This window comes from Carettochelys insculpta, chromosome 1, assembly GCF_033958435.1.
Source record: "Carettochelys insculpta isolate YL-2023 chromosome 1, ASM3395843v1, whole genome shotgun sequence".
In the NCBI taxonomy this organism is placed as follows: Eukaryota; Metazoa; Chordata; order Testudines; family Carettochelyidae; genus Carettochelys; species Carettochelys insculpta.
Genome location: NC_134137.1, coordinates 238,535,215 through 238,551,077, shown reverse-complemented (window position 1 = coordinate 238,551,077; position 15,863 = coordinate 238,535,215). Strand labels below are relative to the sequence as shown.

General features: G+C 45.1%; 1 protein-coding gene across 1 annotated transcript in view; it reads right to left on the bottom strand.

The window, feature by feature from the left end:
* Positions 1–2,157: 2,157 nt before the first annotated feature.
* Positions 2,158–15,863, bottom strand: part of GALNT8 (polypeptide N-acetylgalactosaminyltransferase 8) — a 62,718-nt gene continuing 49,012 nt past the window's right edge. The window contains exons 7-11 of the mRNA XM_074983656.1: positions 13,371–13,556; positions 12,219–12,356; positions 6,346–6,441; positions 5,531–5,698; positions 2,158–2,818 (exon numbers count right to left, since the gene is read on the bottom strand). Coding sequence (XP_074839757.1) covers positions 2,660–2,818; positions 5,531–5,698; positions 6,346–6,441; positions 12,219–12,356; positions 13,371–13,556 — 747 coding nt within the window. The 3' untranslated portion in view covers positions 2,158–2,659. The remainder of the gene's footprint in view (positions 2,819–5,530; positions 5,699–6,345; positions 6,442–12,218; positions 12,357–13,370; positions 13,557–15,863) is intronic.

The following is a 15,863-nucleotide window of genomic DNA, read 5'->3' as shown; positions in this document are numbered from 1 at the left end:
TGTCTGGCTGGGCCGCCCAACGTACACAGCGATGAAGTGCCCACAGTGGTCCACCCACCAGGGCCTGCAGCACGACACCCTAGGTATCCCTCCCTATTGATGAAGCATGCTGTACTGTGGACCAGGGCACAGATAGGAATGTAGGTCCCATCAATGGCCTCAAAGTAGTGGTGGAACTCCAGGGCCTCAAATTCAGCCACTGCAGCATCTACATTGTCCAGGCAGATGAGCCTCCACAGCATCAGAGAGTTGATGGCCCTCATGACCTATGGTGGGAGGAGGTGGGGCACATGTGTGAGGGACTGGGATGGTTGGGCCCTTGGCCTCTGGGTGATACCCATCCCCTTTGGCCCACCCCAGACCTTCAGGCCCGTCCTGGGAGGTCACCCGCTGTGCAGCAGAGCTGTGAGGGGGTGGGACAGCACAGTGCCCTGGGGATGGGGCTTCCCCCCTTCCCATTGCCCTGTCACACACCAGGCTTCCCGAAGGTCCCCCTAGGCCAAGACCTCACCCCCCCTGGACAGGTCCTGCAGCCTGGGAGTGCCTTACCTGCATGAGGATGGTGCCAACAGTGGACCTCCCCACACCAAACTGGTTCCTGATGGATTGGTATCCGTTGAGGGTAGCCAGCTTCCAGAGTGCAATGGCTATCCTCTTCTCCAGGGAGATGGCGAGCCAGAGGTGGGTGTCCTCCCTGAGGAGGCTGGGGGTGAGCCAAGCACATAGCTCCAGAAAAGTGTCCTTCCACATTCAGAAATTCTGGTGCCAGCACTGGTCATCCCACTTGCCCATCACCAGCCTGTCCCACCAGTCCGAGTGGGTGGTGTAGCACCAGAAACTCCTGGTGACTCAGGAGTGCGGGTGCCATCGCAGTAAGGTGGCAGCGATGATGGCATCCTCCTCATGGGAGGGGTCAGGCTCAAGGAGGAGGAGGAGAAAGACAGCAGAGATGACGTGCTGCAGAAGCTGCAGCAGCCATGGGTGTGGCCAGCGCAAGCCCAGATCGACAGATATTTCTCAACAGAACCTCTGTCTACAGAACACATCCACACCTGACAGGGGAGCCCAATTACATTGAAATCAACATTGTGTACTGGGATGAGGAAATATGGAAACCACTTATTCAAATACATTTACTCATTCCCTATCCAAAAAGGGTGGCAACTGCATGTGTCAAACAAACCTACTGAACTGTCCTTTACTGTATTTCTGAAAAATGGGCCAGTATATAGAAAAGAGAAGAGAAAATGGGTATAACAAAAATTCTGTTGCAAGAATACTTGGAAAACACCTACAATCTGGAGTAATCCATTGGTCCATTTGAAAAGCAAACATTTTCTGTTTCCATTTTCAGAAGTAGTTTTATGAACCCCAAGCATGTGTCTCTTATGACAAAGATGGTTTGGCAGTATCCACTGAATGGGAGTCACACTATTGAGGGCAGGCAAGTCACCTGACCCTTCACCTCAACTTGGCAGCAGGGTTTTGACAAAGAGCTCCCAGAAGCCACTAAATCACTAATCCAGGGCTGCACGGGTTAACAGATTAGATGAGCATATGAAGACCAAGCTGATTTCACATTCGCTGATGGCCCCTTGAACATAAAAGGCAGGATAGAGGCATCATTTAAAGGCCTCAACTAAGATTTTCAAAAGAAGGAGGAGTCATTACAAGTAAATCATTGATTTCACTGGGAGCTCAACATTTTTAAGAAAACGGTCCACTTATTTGGGAGGCTTAATTAGGCTCCCTCTCTTGAAGAAACCAATACCTTAGTTGTGACTTTGAGAGGTCATGAACACCTGTCTTTCTAAGTAAAGTCAACAGGAACAAGGTGCTGGACACCTCAGAATAACACATTCTTTATAATCTACACTAAAAGCATCTGTCTATTGAAGTTATTGTCAGAAGAGATGTTACAACAAAACTTCTGTCAACAGATCGTGTCTACACATAAAAGCGTATCAATCTTTTGATCTGCTCTGTCAACAAAAGTGCCCCAGGGAGCATCTACATGTTTTTTTGTCAACGGTTTCTGTCCATAAAACACATTTTGTGTGTAGATGCTCTGTGAGTTTTGTCTGTATCTTCACAAAACAAAAAAGCAGTCCTTCAGCAGCTTAAAGACAAACAATATTATTTATTAGGTGACAAGTTTTCATGGGACAGACCCACTTCTTCAGATCTGGAGAATAATTACTTTCTAACATCCTTTATAACATCTCTGTTTGCATTTCCTTAATTTACCCTCTGCCACAGAAATTTTAAACTCTCCCGAGTGGTCTACACAGAATCAATCTTCTCTCATCCAGTCTTTGGTTCTAGTTGCCCTCACTGACTAGCAATTTATCAAAAACTGTCTACCCATGGAACATGTGTCCATCACCCTCCAGTTTATGTGCCCATATTCTCCCATAGTTCAGATCATGCATTCCTCCACACCAGTAATGTGTTCCCCAAAATGTTTTAGTGTCTACCTGAGATAATCTCCGTTGTATAATGTACCTAACAACAGAGAAAAAAACGCTGCAGCACTTTTTTTTAACAGAAGTTTTTCCTTTCTTTGGAAACCTCTTAACAATATGTTTTCCTAGTCATCCCAACTTCCCCACTTCCTAGAGTCAATACTTAAAAGACAAAGTTCGTTGAAATAAATAAGCTATTTTAGAGCCTCTTTCTTGCCCCAGCCATTAACTGTGTGTTGCATATTCCATTTTTGTCCAGTGCAGCTCTGTATTACAAGTCTGTAAGATGAAGAGGGATTGTCCCTTACAATTTCAAGGCATCTCTTAGTTTTCTTGTTTATTACAGATGATCCCTACAAAATAAAAGAAGCATGAGACAAGCATTTGAGAACTGAGTGCCAAAAAGACATACTTGTAAAGTGCAGGAAATCAATTTAGAATTGAATAAGGATCTTAACAGGTTAACACTCTTGGGCCGTGTCTACACATGAATGCTACTTTGAAGTAACAGCGCCAGCTTCGAAATAGTGCCCGTCATGGCTACACGTGTTGGGCACTATTTCGAAGTTGAAATCGACGTTAGGCGGCGAGACGTCGAAGTCGCTAACCCCATGAGGGGATGGGAATAGCGCCCTACTTCGAAGTAGAACGTCGAAGTAGGGCACGTGTAGACGATCCGCATCCCGCAACATCGAAATAGCGAGGTCCGGCATGGCAGCCATCAGCTGAGGGGTTGAGAGACGCTCTCTCTCCAGCCCCTGCGGGGATCTATGGTCACTGTGTGCAGCAGCCCTTAGCCCAGGGCTTCTGGCTGCTGCTGCAGCAGCTGGGGATCCATGCTGCATGCACAGGGTCTGCAACCAGTTGTCGGCTCTGTGGATCTTGTGTTGTTTAGTGCAACTGTGTCTGGGAGGGGCCCTTTAAGGGAGCGGCTTGCTGTTGAGTCCACCCTGTGACCCTGTCTGCAGCTGTTCCTGGCACCCTTATTTCGATGTGTGCTACTTTGGTGTGTAGACATTCCCTCACAGCGCCTATTTCGATGTGGTGCTGCCCAACGTCGAAGTTGAACATCGACGTTGCCAGCCCTGGAGGACGTGTAGACGTTATTCATCGAAATAGCTTATTTCGATGTCGCCACATCGAAATAAGCTATTTTGATGTAGCGTGCACGTGTAGACGTAGCCTTGATATTCAGATCCCTACAACAATGCTACAAAGGAGACACACCAATGCTGACTTGCTTAGATTCATTAACGCTGGTCCTACACTTGACTAGTACTTCTTTTGTTATTCTAATATATACTCCTACTGAGGTAATTTCCACTCCAACCCCTCTGATGAAGTGTGCTTTACCTACAAAAGCTTATGGCCTAATAAATCTCTTTGTCCCTAAGGGTGTGCACACACAGCAAAGATATTTTGGAATAACAGCCACTATTCCAAAATAACTTTGTGAGCGTCTACACAGCAAAACTGCTATTTTGAAATCATATTGAAATAGTGGATGGCTGATTTCACATTCTGTAAGCCTCATTCTATGAGGAGTAGTGTCTATTCCAAAATAGATATTTCAGAATAGGTGCTATATAGACAGGGAATAGAGGGAATACAGGCTATTTTGAAATAAGCTATAATGTTTCCAGTAGCTCTAATCCGAAATAGGCTCTATTGTGTGTGGAGCTCTATTTCAGAAAAGCTGAGCGCTATTTCAATACACATTTTGGGCATTTCTACACAGGCCACTTCCTTTGGAAGTGGCACACTAATACAGGGAGCGAAATATACTAATGAGGCACAGAAGCAAATTCCCTGTGCCTCATTAGCATAATGTCATGTGATTTGGAGTCCGGAAGACCACTCTTCCGGACTCCAAAACGCCATGTAGAAGTGCGGGCGCCAGGGGGCTTCTGGAAGGAAGTCCGTCTTCTGGAGGCCCCTTCTTCCTGAAAATTTTTGGGAAGAAGGGTTCTCCAGAAGGAGGACTTCCTTCCGGAAGCCCCCCCCATCCTCCCAGGGCTGCGCTTCTAAACGGCATTTTGGAGTCCAGAAGAACAGTCTTCCGGACTCCAAATCATGTAATGTTATACTAATGAGGCACAGGGAATTTGCATCCGTGCCTCATTAGCATATTTCGATCCCTGTATTAGCATGCCACTTTTGTGGAAATGGCATTTATTTGTAGACACACTCTTTTGAAATATTCCAGCAAATCTGAGGTGGGTGGTCCACAATGTTTCAAAATATTTTACCCTGGGAGCAGGTTAGCTTGGTGGGGAGTGAAGGTGATGGTGATAAGAGGCTGGCAACTACAGAACTTTTGTAGGAAAACTCTGGGGAGCAAAGACAGGTTGGCCTGAGTACTGACTGGCCTCAGTTCCCTCTGCCAAGAAGCTGTCAAATTTCCACCAGGCTCTTCTCCCCCTCCCTGCCTATATTCTTATACCACCCATCTCAGTGGTATCTGCCCAGAGTGTCTGAGACCAGATCCAAAAGAAGCAGAGGGAGGCCCTATGATCAGACCTTGGATCTGTCTATCTAATGATTTTCTGCCAACTACCACTGAAGTACTTAAGTACTGTTCAAAATTAAGGAACTCGAATCCTAAATCAAAAGGTATTTTTCTAGAGCAAAGGCATATGGCTTTGCTTAGGTAGGACTGTTTTGCCTTTGTAATAATTGTCTTCCCTGGGTGAAGGTTTTATCACATCACTCTTCACTCCCCTCACAAACGGTTCCACAGATAGGCTCCTGCTGCTGAGAACGTCCTGATCCCAGTGTGTGATGGTCAGAGTCTGGGTCTGTCCTACTGTGTTGTCCCTAAGGATACTGGGTGTTTTGTTGGGACAGTGAAAGATAAACAGAGTTTGGGTTAGCTAGGTCCAGATCCCTGAGAAGTAGACCCCTGCTGTTTCCAATTATTTCAACTTGGTGCCTTGACTTGTATGTGAAAATCCTATAGATGAGGTTTCCCCATATAAAAATGTATCCTCTTGTGTGTAAAACATTTGAGGCTCCTTTAGGATGAAAGATGCCATTGAAACATAGGGACACAGAAACTCACTTACCTGATTAAACTCCCAGTGCATGTTCAGTCCCTTTTTCACAGCCTCCTTACATTGCTCTATAAATGGGAGGTCCCCTGTGGCAGGGTCAGTTAGGCACCGATCTACCGTATTCTGTCGAGATCGTAGGCCTCCTATATATATTTCTCCAGTGCTGAGGTAAAACAAATGCTGAAAGGGAACATTACAGTGGAGGAGGTGAGCTAAGACACTGATGAAATCCCAAAGGAGGATACCAGACATTTGTGAAACTGACTAACATCAGGTAAATGGGGCCAAATTCACTGATGTCATGGAAGCTAAACCAAAGCCAGTTTGACCCTCTAGGGCTGTGACCTCATTCCTATTCACTTCTGGTCATGGAAAAGAGGTAGATTATTATGGTGGAACTATAATCACTCAATTCCCTCCTAGTGGTAGAACAAGAAGTGAAGAGGTCACTCTGCATCCTGTTCAATCCTTTGCCTCTTGGCTGAAACCAATGCCCACAATGATTCCCAATCTATGTGTGGAGGAAGGGAAGGTGGCAAGTGAGGTCACCTCCCACCTAAAGATGTAACTCACTTAAGGTATTTAGACCAGGAAGGAATCTGCCCTAGCAGGCAATCATGCAGATCATGATGGTCCCTCTGACCTTAAAATCTATGAATTTCCTGCCATTCATTTCTGATTTGCCATTTTAAAGTAAAATTTAGTCTTCCTAAAGGATAGCACATGAAGAACAATTTTAAGGAGTCTATTTCATTGTCTAGCAAAGAATACACATCAAAGGCTGACAGATGATTTCTGATTGCAGTGAAATAACTTGTTTGTGCTACCTGTGGTGAGTAAGCATGACAGCCATACATTATTGGAGTGTTTCCAGGGACAGGGCCTTGATCTATGCAGATGTTCTCATTTATAGTGTTTTTCATCTATAGAGATAAAAGAAACAAATTGAGACATTGAATAATTATCACATCTAGCTGTTTCCACCACTGTTTTTATAGGCTTTACTCAGACCTATACCAGTTTTCAGATCTGCCCCAGAGCCGAACTAAAAGGAGAGCACATAATGGATTTAGAAGAAGAAACCACAAGACAGTTTTAGAGTTGACTTCATCCCAGGAAAACATGAGATGCAAATCTAAATGCTTTTCTAGTGCCTTTACATCAGAGAAAAAACCTGAGCTCTTTCTACACTACGAAGTTTTGCTGTCATAGTTCTAAATAACAAAAAAATAATCACATCCAGCAGCCAAAGTAGCTATTCCAGCAGATTGCGCTGTGCGGACACAACTATTCTGACCAAAGAGTACTTAGCTTAGCTAATGCCACTGAGGGAAGCAGCTTATCTACACTGGCAAAAGAACTCATTCTATCACTGTAAGGAACATCTCCCTTAGGGGTTCAGGCAAAGGCTCAATAATGTAGATAACACCTCAGTGCTAGAACACAGATTTTCACTGACACACTATAATCAAATAGCAGTGCCATAAAAACTGCATCACAGTTGCGTTGCTAACAGAAGGGGTTCGGTCTTTTCCACGGAAATTTCTGGAGGTGTATTTTTGACCTGTGATGGTGTGGACTAGGCACTGAGACCCACCGGTGGAAGCCTTGTGGTCCTGCCACAGCCCACCTGAGAAAGAGAGTAATAGAGAGATCCTCCCAGTAGACTGGAGTGGTTTTAGTGGAAGCAGCCAGTCAATGGCCAAGAGGGCCATATAAAAGGAACTACAGAACAGAACAGCGGTTAGTTGCTGTGTAAACCTCAAGAAGAGAAGACTGGAGGATAGGCTATCTGGATGGAAGAGCACCAGTGCTGTGGAGAGCTCAGTGTAGAGAGCTCACCGCACATGCAACAGAGCCAGGGAACAATTTGTTCCCATTATGGGGAAATAGGCCACATAAGAAGGTATTGACACAATCAAAAGTGTAAGTTGGGAAGGCGGCTCTGTATTAGTGTAGGCCCAGGCTGCCTTGTAATTGGAAAGCTTGGGCTGGAGAAGAAAGCAAGGCTGTGTTTCATGCAGTAGAAATGGAAACACAGTCTTGGAGCTTCAACATCTCTTTCTTTGACAGCAAGATCCAGCCTCCAGTCTCTGTCCAGAGGGAAGAGAACAAGGGGAATGTACTTATGGTGTTGCTGGAACTGATACAGGGTTCTGTGTTGGGGGCCAGACACCTCTACAACATGCAGAATCAGATGAATGCTCTGTAGGGTGGACTAAATAACAGCCTGAAGGCTTATGAGACCCAGAATCCAAGGCACTGAATGAGCATGTTTAAAGGCAGTGAAAGTGCCGTCTGAAAAACTGGAAGAGACTGAGCAGATTACATCCAATCTTGAGAAGATAAAATTGGTCCTGGCCATGGAATGTAAATAAGTGTCCAAGGATAGCCAAATGCATCCATCTTGTGAGCAAGACCCCACGAATTAGGGAGACAGTGGGCTGGAAGCCTGTGAAGTAGGTAAGCCAAACTGAGATATGGAGGAAGAAGTCTCCAGCCTAAGAGGCAGAGAGAAGAAACTGAATCATCTACTCACATTGGAGAGAAAATACTCTGCCTACTGCAGAGACCAGTAGGCCTGTACCAAAATGGAGGTACAGGAGCAAGAGAGAGAAACCCTCTCGTTGAGCAGAGCAGTGAAAGAAAGCCAACAACAGAAACTGGGTCTAGAAAGGGCCTGGCAGTCCTTAGAGAATCTTCTTACCAAACAGGAGAAGGAGCTAGAGACGGAGACCAAACAAATGGTCCCCATCTCTGTAGGTGGGCAGGACCAAGGCACTGAGATATGTCTGGAAAATCACAATAAGATGGTGAGCACAGAGACAGAGTGCCAGCAGGCTTGTCTGGATACCAGTGGGCTAGCTGATGGGCAAGGCATCCAAAGACCTGCTCAAAGCAGCAGGTAGCAGTCTAATGAAGAAGCAAGATCCCATGCACTACGGAGGCTGCAATAATGTTCATAGCCCCCTCAGCTACACAGGAAACCTGTGCAATAAGGAACTGCAGTGAGCTGGAAGAGAAGGTTGCTATTGTCGTTCAGAACTGGGCCAAGATCCTGCAACTACAGACCCAGGTCGTCAATACCAGCAAGAGGTAGAAGAGATCTGCTTTATGCAGGAGCAGGATCTTCAGACAAGCAGTAAAGTGGGAGTAAAAGATGGCCTGCTTCAGAGTAGAGAAGGAGATGGGGGAACAGCAATCCTTTCTGCTGGAAAAGGAGATGTCTAGGCTCCAGAATATGCTCAAGGTTCAGTTAGGATCAAGGCAACTAGAGACAGAAGAGGTCCTTGTCCAAAGTATAAATCTACATGCTGAAGCAGGAAGCTGACTAACCATGGCTCTAACATTCCAGAATCTAGAGGTGGTGACTGAGTGAGGCCACGACCAGACCTCTGCTAATGAGAAGAACTCTTCTCAGAGGTAAAAGGGAGCAAATATGGTCCTAAGATGCTAAACATTGTTCACACCACAGTGTAAGTGCACAAACAACCCAAGCGGGTGTAGCCAGGCTACATACTGAAAACAGTGGGGGAAACAGTATAGTCACTGGACTTTGGCAACCTGGGAAGGAATCTCAACCTAGACAGAGAGACTCTTAATGTGAAAGGATGTATATGTAAATCCATCCAGAAGGACTCCTCTCCACATCAGGGGTGTGTCTACACTTGCATTTCTCTTTCAAAAGAGGTACGCAAATGAGGTAGATCAAAAATGCAAATGAGATATAAATTTGTGCATTCAGCACCTCATTTGCATGTTCTAATTTCGAAAGAGCTTCTTTGAAAAGAAGAAAGCCAGTGTAGGTGCTGCTCATTCGAAAGTAAACCCCATCTTCGAAAGAATCCTTCTTCCCTTTATTTAGTGGGAAGAAGGATTCTTTTGAAGACGGGGTTTACTTTCGAAAGAGCAGCATCTACACGGGCTTTCTTCTTTCAAAAGAAGCTCTTTTGAAATTAGAATATGCAAATGAGGTGTCAAATATGCAATTTATGCCTCATTTGCATTGTCGATTTACCTCATTTGTATGCCTCTTTTGAAAGAGAAATGCAAGTGTAGACACACCCCAGAAGACCATAATAAGGATTTCTGTGGAAATCCCATCTCTGTTAACCAACCTACATGCAGCAAAAGATGTTGACAATCTGAATGGGCCACACGTGGTAAATTATGACTGTGCAGAGCTATGAGCAATGTATGGGCTCCCTACAGAAAGGAGTCCAACAAGTTGTGGTAACCTCATATTTGTCTGAGGAAGACAGGGGTATTGTCAAGCACCCAATTATTTTCCTAGTGTCAGCCAAGAAAGAAGTTCTTCCTTGGTTAAAGAACACAGGCTAAAGGGTAGCTTTGGTCACTTTTGAGCAAAGTTGGCTCCAAACAGAAGGAGCTTCCCAAAAGCATGAACAATGAAAACCTCTTCAGACAAAAACAAAGCGGTCTGAGAGGAACCATGACTTTCTGGAGTAATGGGACAGCTCTCCAGAAAGAAAGGCATGGGGGAGACTCCCGGAGTCGCCAGGGCAGAGCCTAAACCATGGACAAGTCTCTCTGGACAAGGAATCCTGAATGTCCTGAAAGGACCCCTGACTAACAGGAGAAGGGAGATGGCCAACCTCTCTCCAGGTAAAACAGATCTGTGAGGGAACCCTGATGGAAAAAAGTAAAGATTTTAATAGCTCTCCGGGAAAATAGCCCAGGGGAAAGGGAACCCTGTTTCAGAGGGTGAGAACTGTGAAGAGCTCTCCAGGCAGACACAGTTGAGGGAGCAGACCCACAATGGACTGCCAAGCCCTCTTCAAGCAGAAAGACCTGAGCAGGAGACCCTGAGAATCAAGGGCAGAGATTACCATGAGAGGTACATGGGTAATGAGCTCTAGCAGAGAAACAACCTAAGAAAAAGTCCAAAGACTACTGTGAATAGCTCTCTGGATACAAAGTGCTGGGAGGAAACCCCGACTGAATGGGGTGAAGACTTTTAAAAATCTTTCCAGGCACAGAGGCCTGGAAGAGACAACCTAACCAACTGCAGTGAGAGTGGCAAATCTCTCCAGGCAGGAAAACCCTGAGAAACCAAGACAAGGACTATTCTTGTGTGAGATAGGCCAGAGGGAGAACTGCAGTAAACAGGGGATTGACTCAGTTTTGGGGAAATGCCCCAGCCTTAAATTTGTCTGAGGAGAAAGGTGTGAGATGGGGTGGACTAGGCCCTGAGATCTTGAGGTCCTGTCACACCCCATTCCAGCAAAAAGGACAGTGGAGAGGTCCTGTAAGCAGGCTAAAGTGACTGCAGGAGCAGCAGCCAAACAGGGGCCAAGAGAACCATATGAAATGAACTGCCGAACAGAGCAGCAGTTGTGTAGAGCTTGAGGAATGAAGACTGGATGGTTGACTGCCTGAAAGAGTAGCCATTCCGTGGACAGCTCAGTGTGCAGAGCTCACCCCAAACAGGACAAAGCCCTGAGGTAAGAGTGAAGACAGCACAGAGCTGCGGGGAACGTGGCCCAGGGAAATAGAGCAGCAGTGGAATGGACACAACAGACGTCTGCTATCTAGGCCTCAGAGTAGAGGGCTTGGCTGCCCCCTTTCAGGCCAAAACCACCCATTATCCCTTGGAGGAAGCGGACAGGAACTGAAGGCATCCCAGAAGGGGTGAATTAGATTACAGTGACACAGCCAAAGAGATGGAACCAGAAGGTTCCTAAGCGGGTGAAGATACTGCCTCCAGGAATGAAGCCCTGGGGGCATCACTCTATTCCAGAGTGGGAACAAACTTGAGAGATATTAAAGAGGCCACCAAGAGAGGCACTGTTGGCCTTGTATCCAGGAAACGGTGTGATTTATTTTGTACAAAGATAACAAGTACAAGTGATTTGGTCAGAGGGCTGAGTCATCAAAGAGCCATCGTAAGCAAAGAGATAGTGCAGGCACACCCATAAGATGTGAGTTCAACCCTTTCACATGACCAAAACAAATTTTGCATTTGACTGAATTTTTTAAAACAATTGTGTTTCATCACACACAAAACAAAGGGTTGCATGTATTTGAGTGTGCATTTAGCAGAATCTGCATTTGCCCAGCTCAGCCCGAGGAGTTTTGAAAATATGATGGATGCAGTGTTTTTAATTTGATAATTGTTTCTTTTAAATTCTTCATATTTTACTCTTCTTTGGCTAAAAATTTCCCCTCTATCAGGATATTCATGATTATTGTTCCAGTCTAAATTAAAACAACTCTGAAATGGGGAAGTAAAAGATAATGTCCTCCCTTTATTTATAGTAGTACAGTGGACAATGAGTACATTGTTGAACTTTTATTTTCTGTGAGTATCTGCATAATATTCTTTTGCATGCTGGAGACAGTCACAGGGAGAATTTTATGCATTGTGCTTCCCTGCTCTATGAGCATTCTTATGTTGGGCAATAATGTGTCTAATAACTTCATATGCTATTTTATTGTTTCTACTTGTAAACAGTGGGCACAGTTCAGATACAGCATAATGCAGAATGTTTTACAGAAATACAACGCTCACTTTAAATATCTCTAAAACCAGCTAGGAAAAAATATCTGAATATGACCAATTCACACGTGAAACCCAGGTTAGATTAATCAGGAATATAGAAGAAACTGCCTTCAACAACCCTCATGGTACTGGAGATACTAACTATGCATCTGTACAGTGGACATGCACAATACTTACTGTTCCATAGGCAACAATGTTGGTCAAAGGTATTAAATTAGGATAAACGTTCTTTATGTACCAGTCAAAGCTCTTACAGTTTAGTTTTTCTCTCAGCTCCTTTCTGGAAGAAACATCACCATAGTCTATTCCGTGATTCTGTAAAAATACCACATTTTTTTCAGACTACTTTTAAAAGTGACCTGAAAAAGGAAGGGGTGGGAAAGAGAAAAAAGGGAAAATGGACTTCTCCTCTCCCTCATTTTGTTGCTTCTTAATGTTATAAAGAATTTCTAAAATCTGCTTTTAGAACAAAAAAGCAGTCCAGTAGCACTTTAAAGACTAACAAAATAATTTATTAGGTGATGAGTTTTCGTGGGACAGACCCACTTCTTCAGACCACAGCCGTACCGGAACAGACTCAATATTTGAGGCACAGAGAACTGAAAATAATAATCAAGGTTGCCAGATCAGAAAAATTATTATCAAGGTGATCAATAATAATAATAATAATAATAAATTTTTCTGATTTGTCAACCTTGATTACTTTTGGTTCTCTCTGTCTTAAATGTTGAGTCTCTTCTGGTATGGCTATGGTCTGAAGAAGTGGGTCTGTCCCATGAAAGCTCATCACCTAATAAATTATTTTGTTGGTCTTTAAAGGGCTACTGGACTGCTTTTTTCTATTGATAGTATGTAGACTAGCATGGCTCCCTCTCTGTTACTGCTTTTAAAAATCTCTGATTACTGTTTGCATTAGCAATTAAGATTTTGTTTGCCTGGAAGACTGTATGGATGACTGTAGAAGGTGGATGCTTACGGAATAACATATTATGGCGGTATTAATGAATTAATTGAGAGAATAGGTGCTTTTTCATTCAAGCAATTTTGTTTTCATTAACATCTAATTAACTAAACCAGTGTAAAATAACTCTAATACAGACCTATTAAGAAAACAAATGATCAAAATCATAAAAACATATGAGGAAAGATCTATAGGCAAGTAAGCAGGATAGCCTGTAGGCTACGAGACAGAGTTCACAAATGCCTGTTAGCTACAGCTGGCCTCATTATGATCTCTTGGCCAGTTTAGCTTTTAGCCATTTGCTCCCATAAAGATGGGCATCTCAACTGAAAGAAACAAATTTTAAATACCCGAACAAACATACACACCTCAATAGGAAGATTCCATGCAAAATAAACCATGTATTTATAGTCATCCATCCACACTTCGGCCACTCTCAGGGCATTACGTTTCATTGCAATGCTCAAGTCCAGCAAGTAGGGCTTGTGTGCTCTTTCCAGGTGAGCAACTCTTGAACAGGGCAAAACTTCTACTTTCCCCCCACACTGCCAAGCCTGTAGGAGTAAAGCAGGAGTTCCAGTGAATGTGCATTTGGATTTGGCTTTTGTCATGAGTGGTTAACATGACTGTGCTCTACACAAGCGACTACGACTTGCACCACTTTACTCAGCAGACCTGCTCGCTCCAGGCATTCGGAGTCATTTCTCCTGCCTTTTCTGCGTAAGTGAAGTTTTCAGCTCTTCTAGGCCCTGCAGAACTAGCATGACTAGCCATCCAATTTTTAAAGCGACAGTCTGGTATGTAAGTCCTCCTGCAAGTGTCCCATTTCTTTTCTGACAATTGTACCATATTTTCAGTCTCTCCCAATCACCACTGTTGCTTCCTGCTGTTGGCTGGATTGCTGCTTGCCGGCAGCCTGCTAAAAACTGAGTACATTTGATACAAGAAATCACTGAAGGGCAATACCAAAGGAGCCCTATAATACTGTTTTTGAAGTCAATTTTCTGAATAAAAATGTATTTAATAGACCTGATTCACTGTTCCCCTGTACCTTATGCAAATATACCAGCTTGGAGAAGAGATACAGTGCTTCCATTCTGACATGGTGATGCTTTAAATGAAGTGTGAGTGTATTAGAGCAACAACGAATGGGGCCTACATGTATTAAAATGGAAAAGGAGTTCATCTCATATCAATCTGATCTTTTCCCTAGGTGGATCCTGAGTACCCAGAATCTACCACATTTGTTCTTCTCATACATCACACTAGAGTCCTTGAGATACAGCTCCTGCCTCTCTTGCCACAGAAAACTGCCTGGGATTCTCTTCACAGGAAATCAATGCTGTCACTTCAGTCACTGCAGGAGTTCTTGCTGAGTAAGACAAAATATTTTCTGCCTATAAATTAGATGCTAATGGCAGCTGTTGTCATGGTAACAATGGGCACCTCAAAATCTCTAATGTATATATCCTTACGCCACCTCTGTAAAGCAGCGCATTGATGTTATCCTTATTTTACATATGGGGAACTGAGGCACAAGAAGGGTAAGGGAATTGCCCAAGGTCACACAGGAATTCTGTGGCAAACCTGGGAACACACCTGAGCTCTCTCTCACCCCAGGCTCTCAAGGTTATGACTGGACTATCCTTCTTCTAGTTTAATCACCGTGCGCAACATATTCGGGCTTCTGCCACTGAACTTTAACTAGACACCAAGGGATGGTTTATAAATCTAGCATCAGTGTTTAGCTGAGAGGAGGGGACATTGAATACAAGGAAAGGGGAAGTTTTCTTTGCAGGCTGGCAGATGAAAGTCAATAAATAAATAAATGTGTCTGAAATTTTATTACAGGTAGAAACGTTCTCATCCAACGCCCTTGGGACCTGACTGGTGCCGGAGAGAATTTACCAGATAACATAAGGGCAATATTTTCTAGTACATTGCCAATGGTTACACTGCTTACTGGGCACTTAGAAGACAACTAAATAACAGCACAGAACACTGAGAGACAGGTCTGGTGGCTGTAAACAAACTTTATGGGGCCGTGGGAAACTTGGCCACACCCATGGTAGGTGGTTGTCAATCTAACTAAAATCAAGCCAGATTACAGATGTTGATGGAGTGTCAGATTAGAGAGATTGGCCCCTGGAGCCTCCCCCATGCCTCCCCAGACTGGCTGTGAGCTGAGGCAAAGCTGCTAGAGACCCCCAAAGCCTCCCCCACAACAGACTGCAAAGCTGGTTGGGGGGCATTGCAAGGCCAGGGCCTGCCCGTGAAGGCTTGCTCCCTCTCCCCAAAGCAGACTCGGGGCAGGGCTGGCCCACAGTGATTTGCCTCACTCCCAGACAAGCTGCTGGCTAGGGTGGGCAGCTGGAGGCCAGGGCTGCCACTTCGCTCCCCCAGAGAGGCTGCGGGCTGTGGGAGCAGTTAGATGGTAGGGCCAACTCTCAGAGCCCTGTCCTCCCCAGACAGCTTGTGGGGGCTGGGGTAGGGGGAGCTGGAGCGCAGGGATGGCCCACAGGCAGAAGCCACACTCTGGGGAGTGCAGTCCCAGTGTCTGTGGAGGAGCCCTCTTTCCTGCACCTCCCAGCCCTGAGTCTCCCCCATACACCAAGCCCTGTGCCCTGAACTCTCCACCCCCACCCTCTCTCCAGCACCTTCCAACACCCCCTGCCTCAGACCCCCAAACCTCCCAGCTTCCTGCCCATGCTCCTTCACCCTCACCCCTACTCTGAGCCCCCACCCCTGCCCTGACTCCAGCCCTCCAACCTCATGCCCCTGACCTCACCCCTGCATCCTGACCCCTGAGCTCCCCATACCTCTCATCTCCTGCCCTGATTCCTACACCCTGACCCCCCACA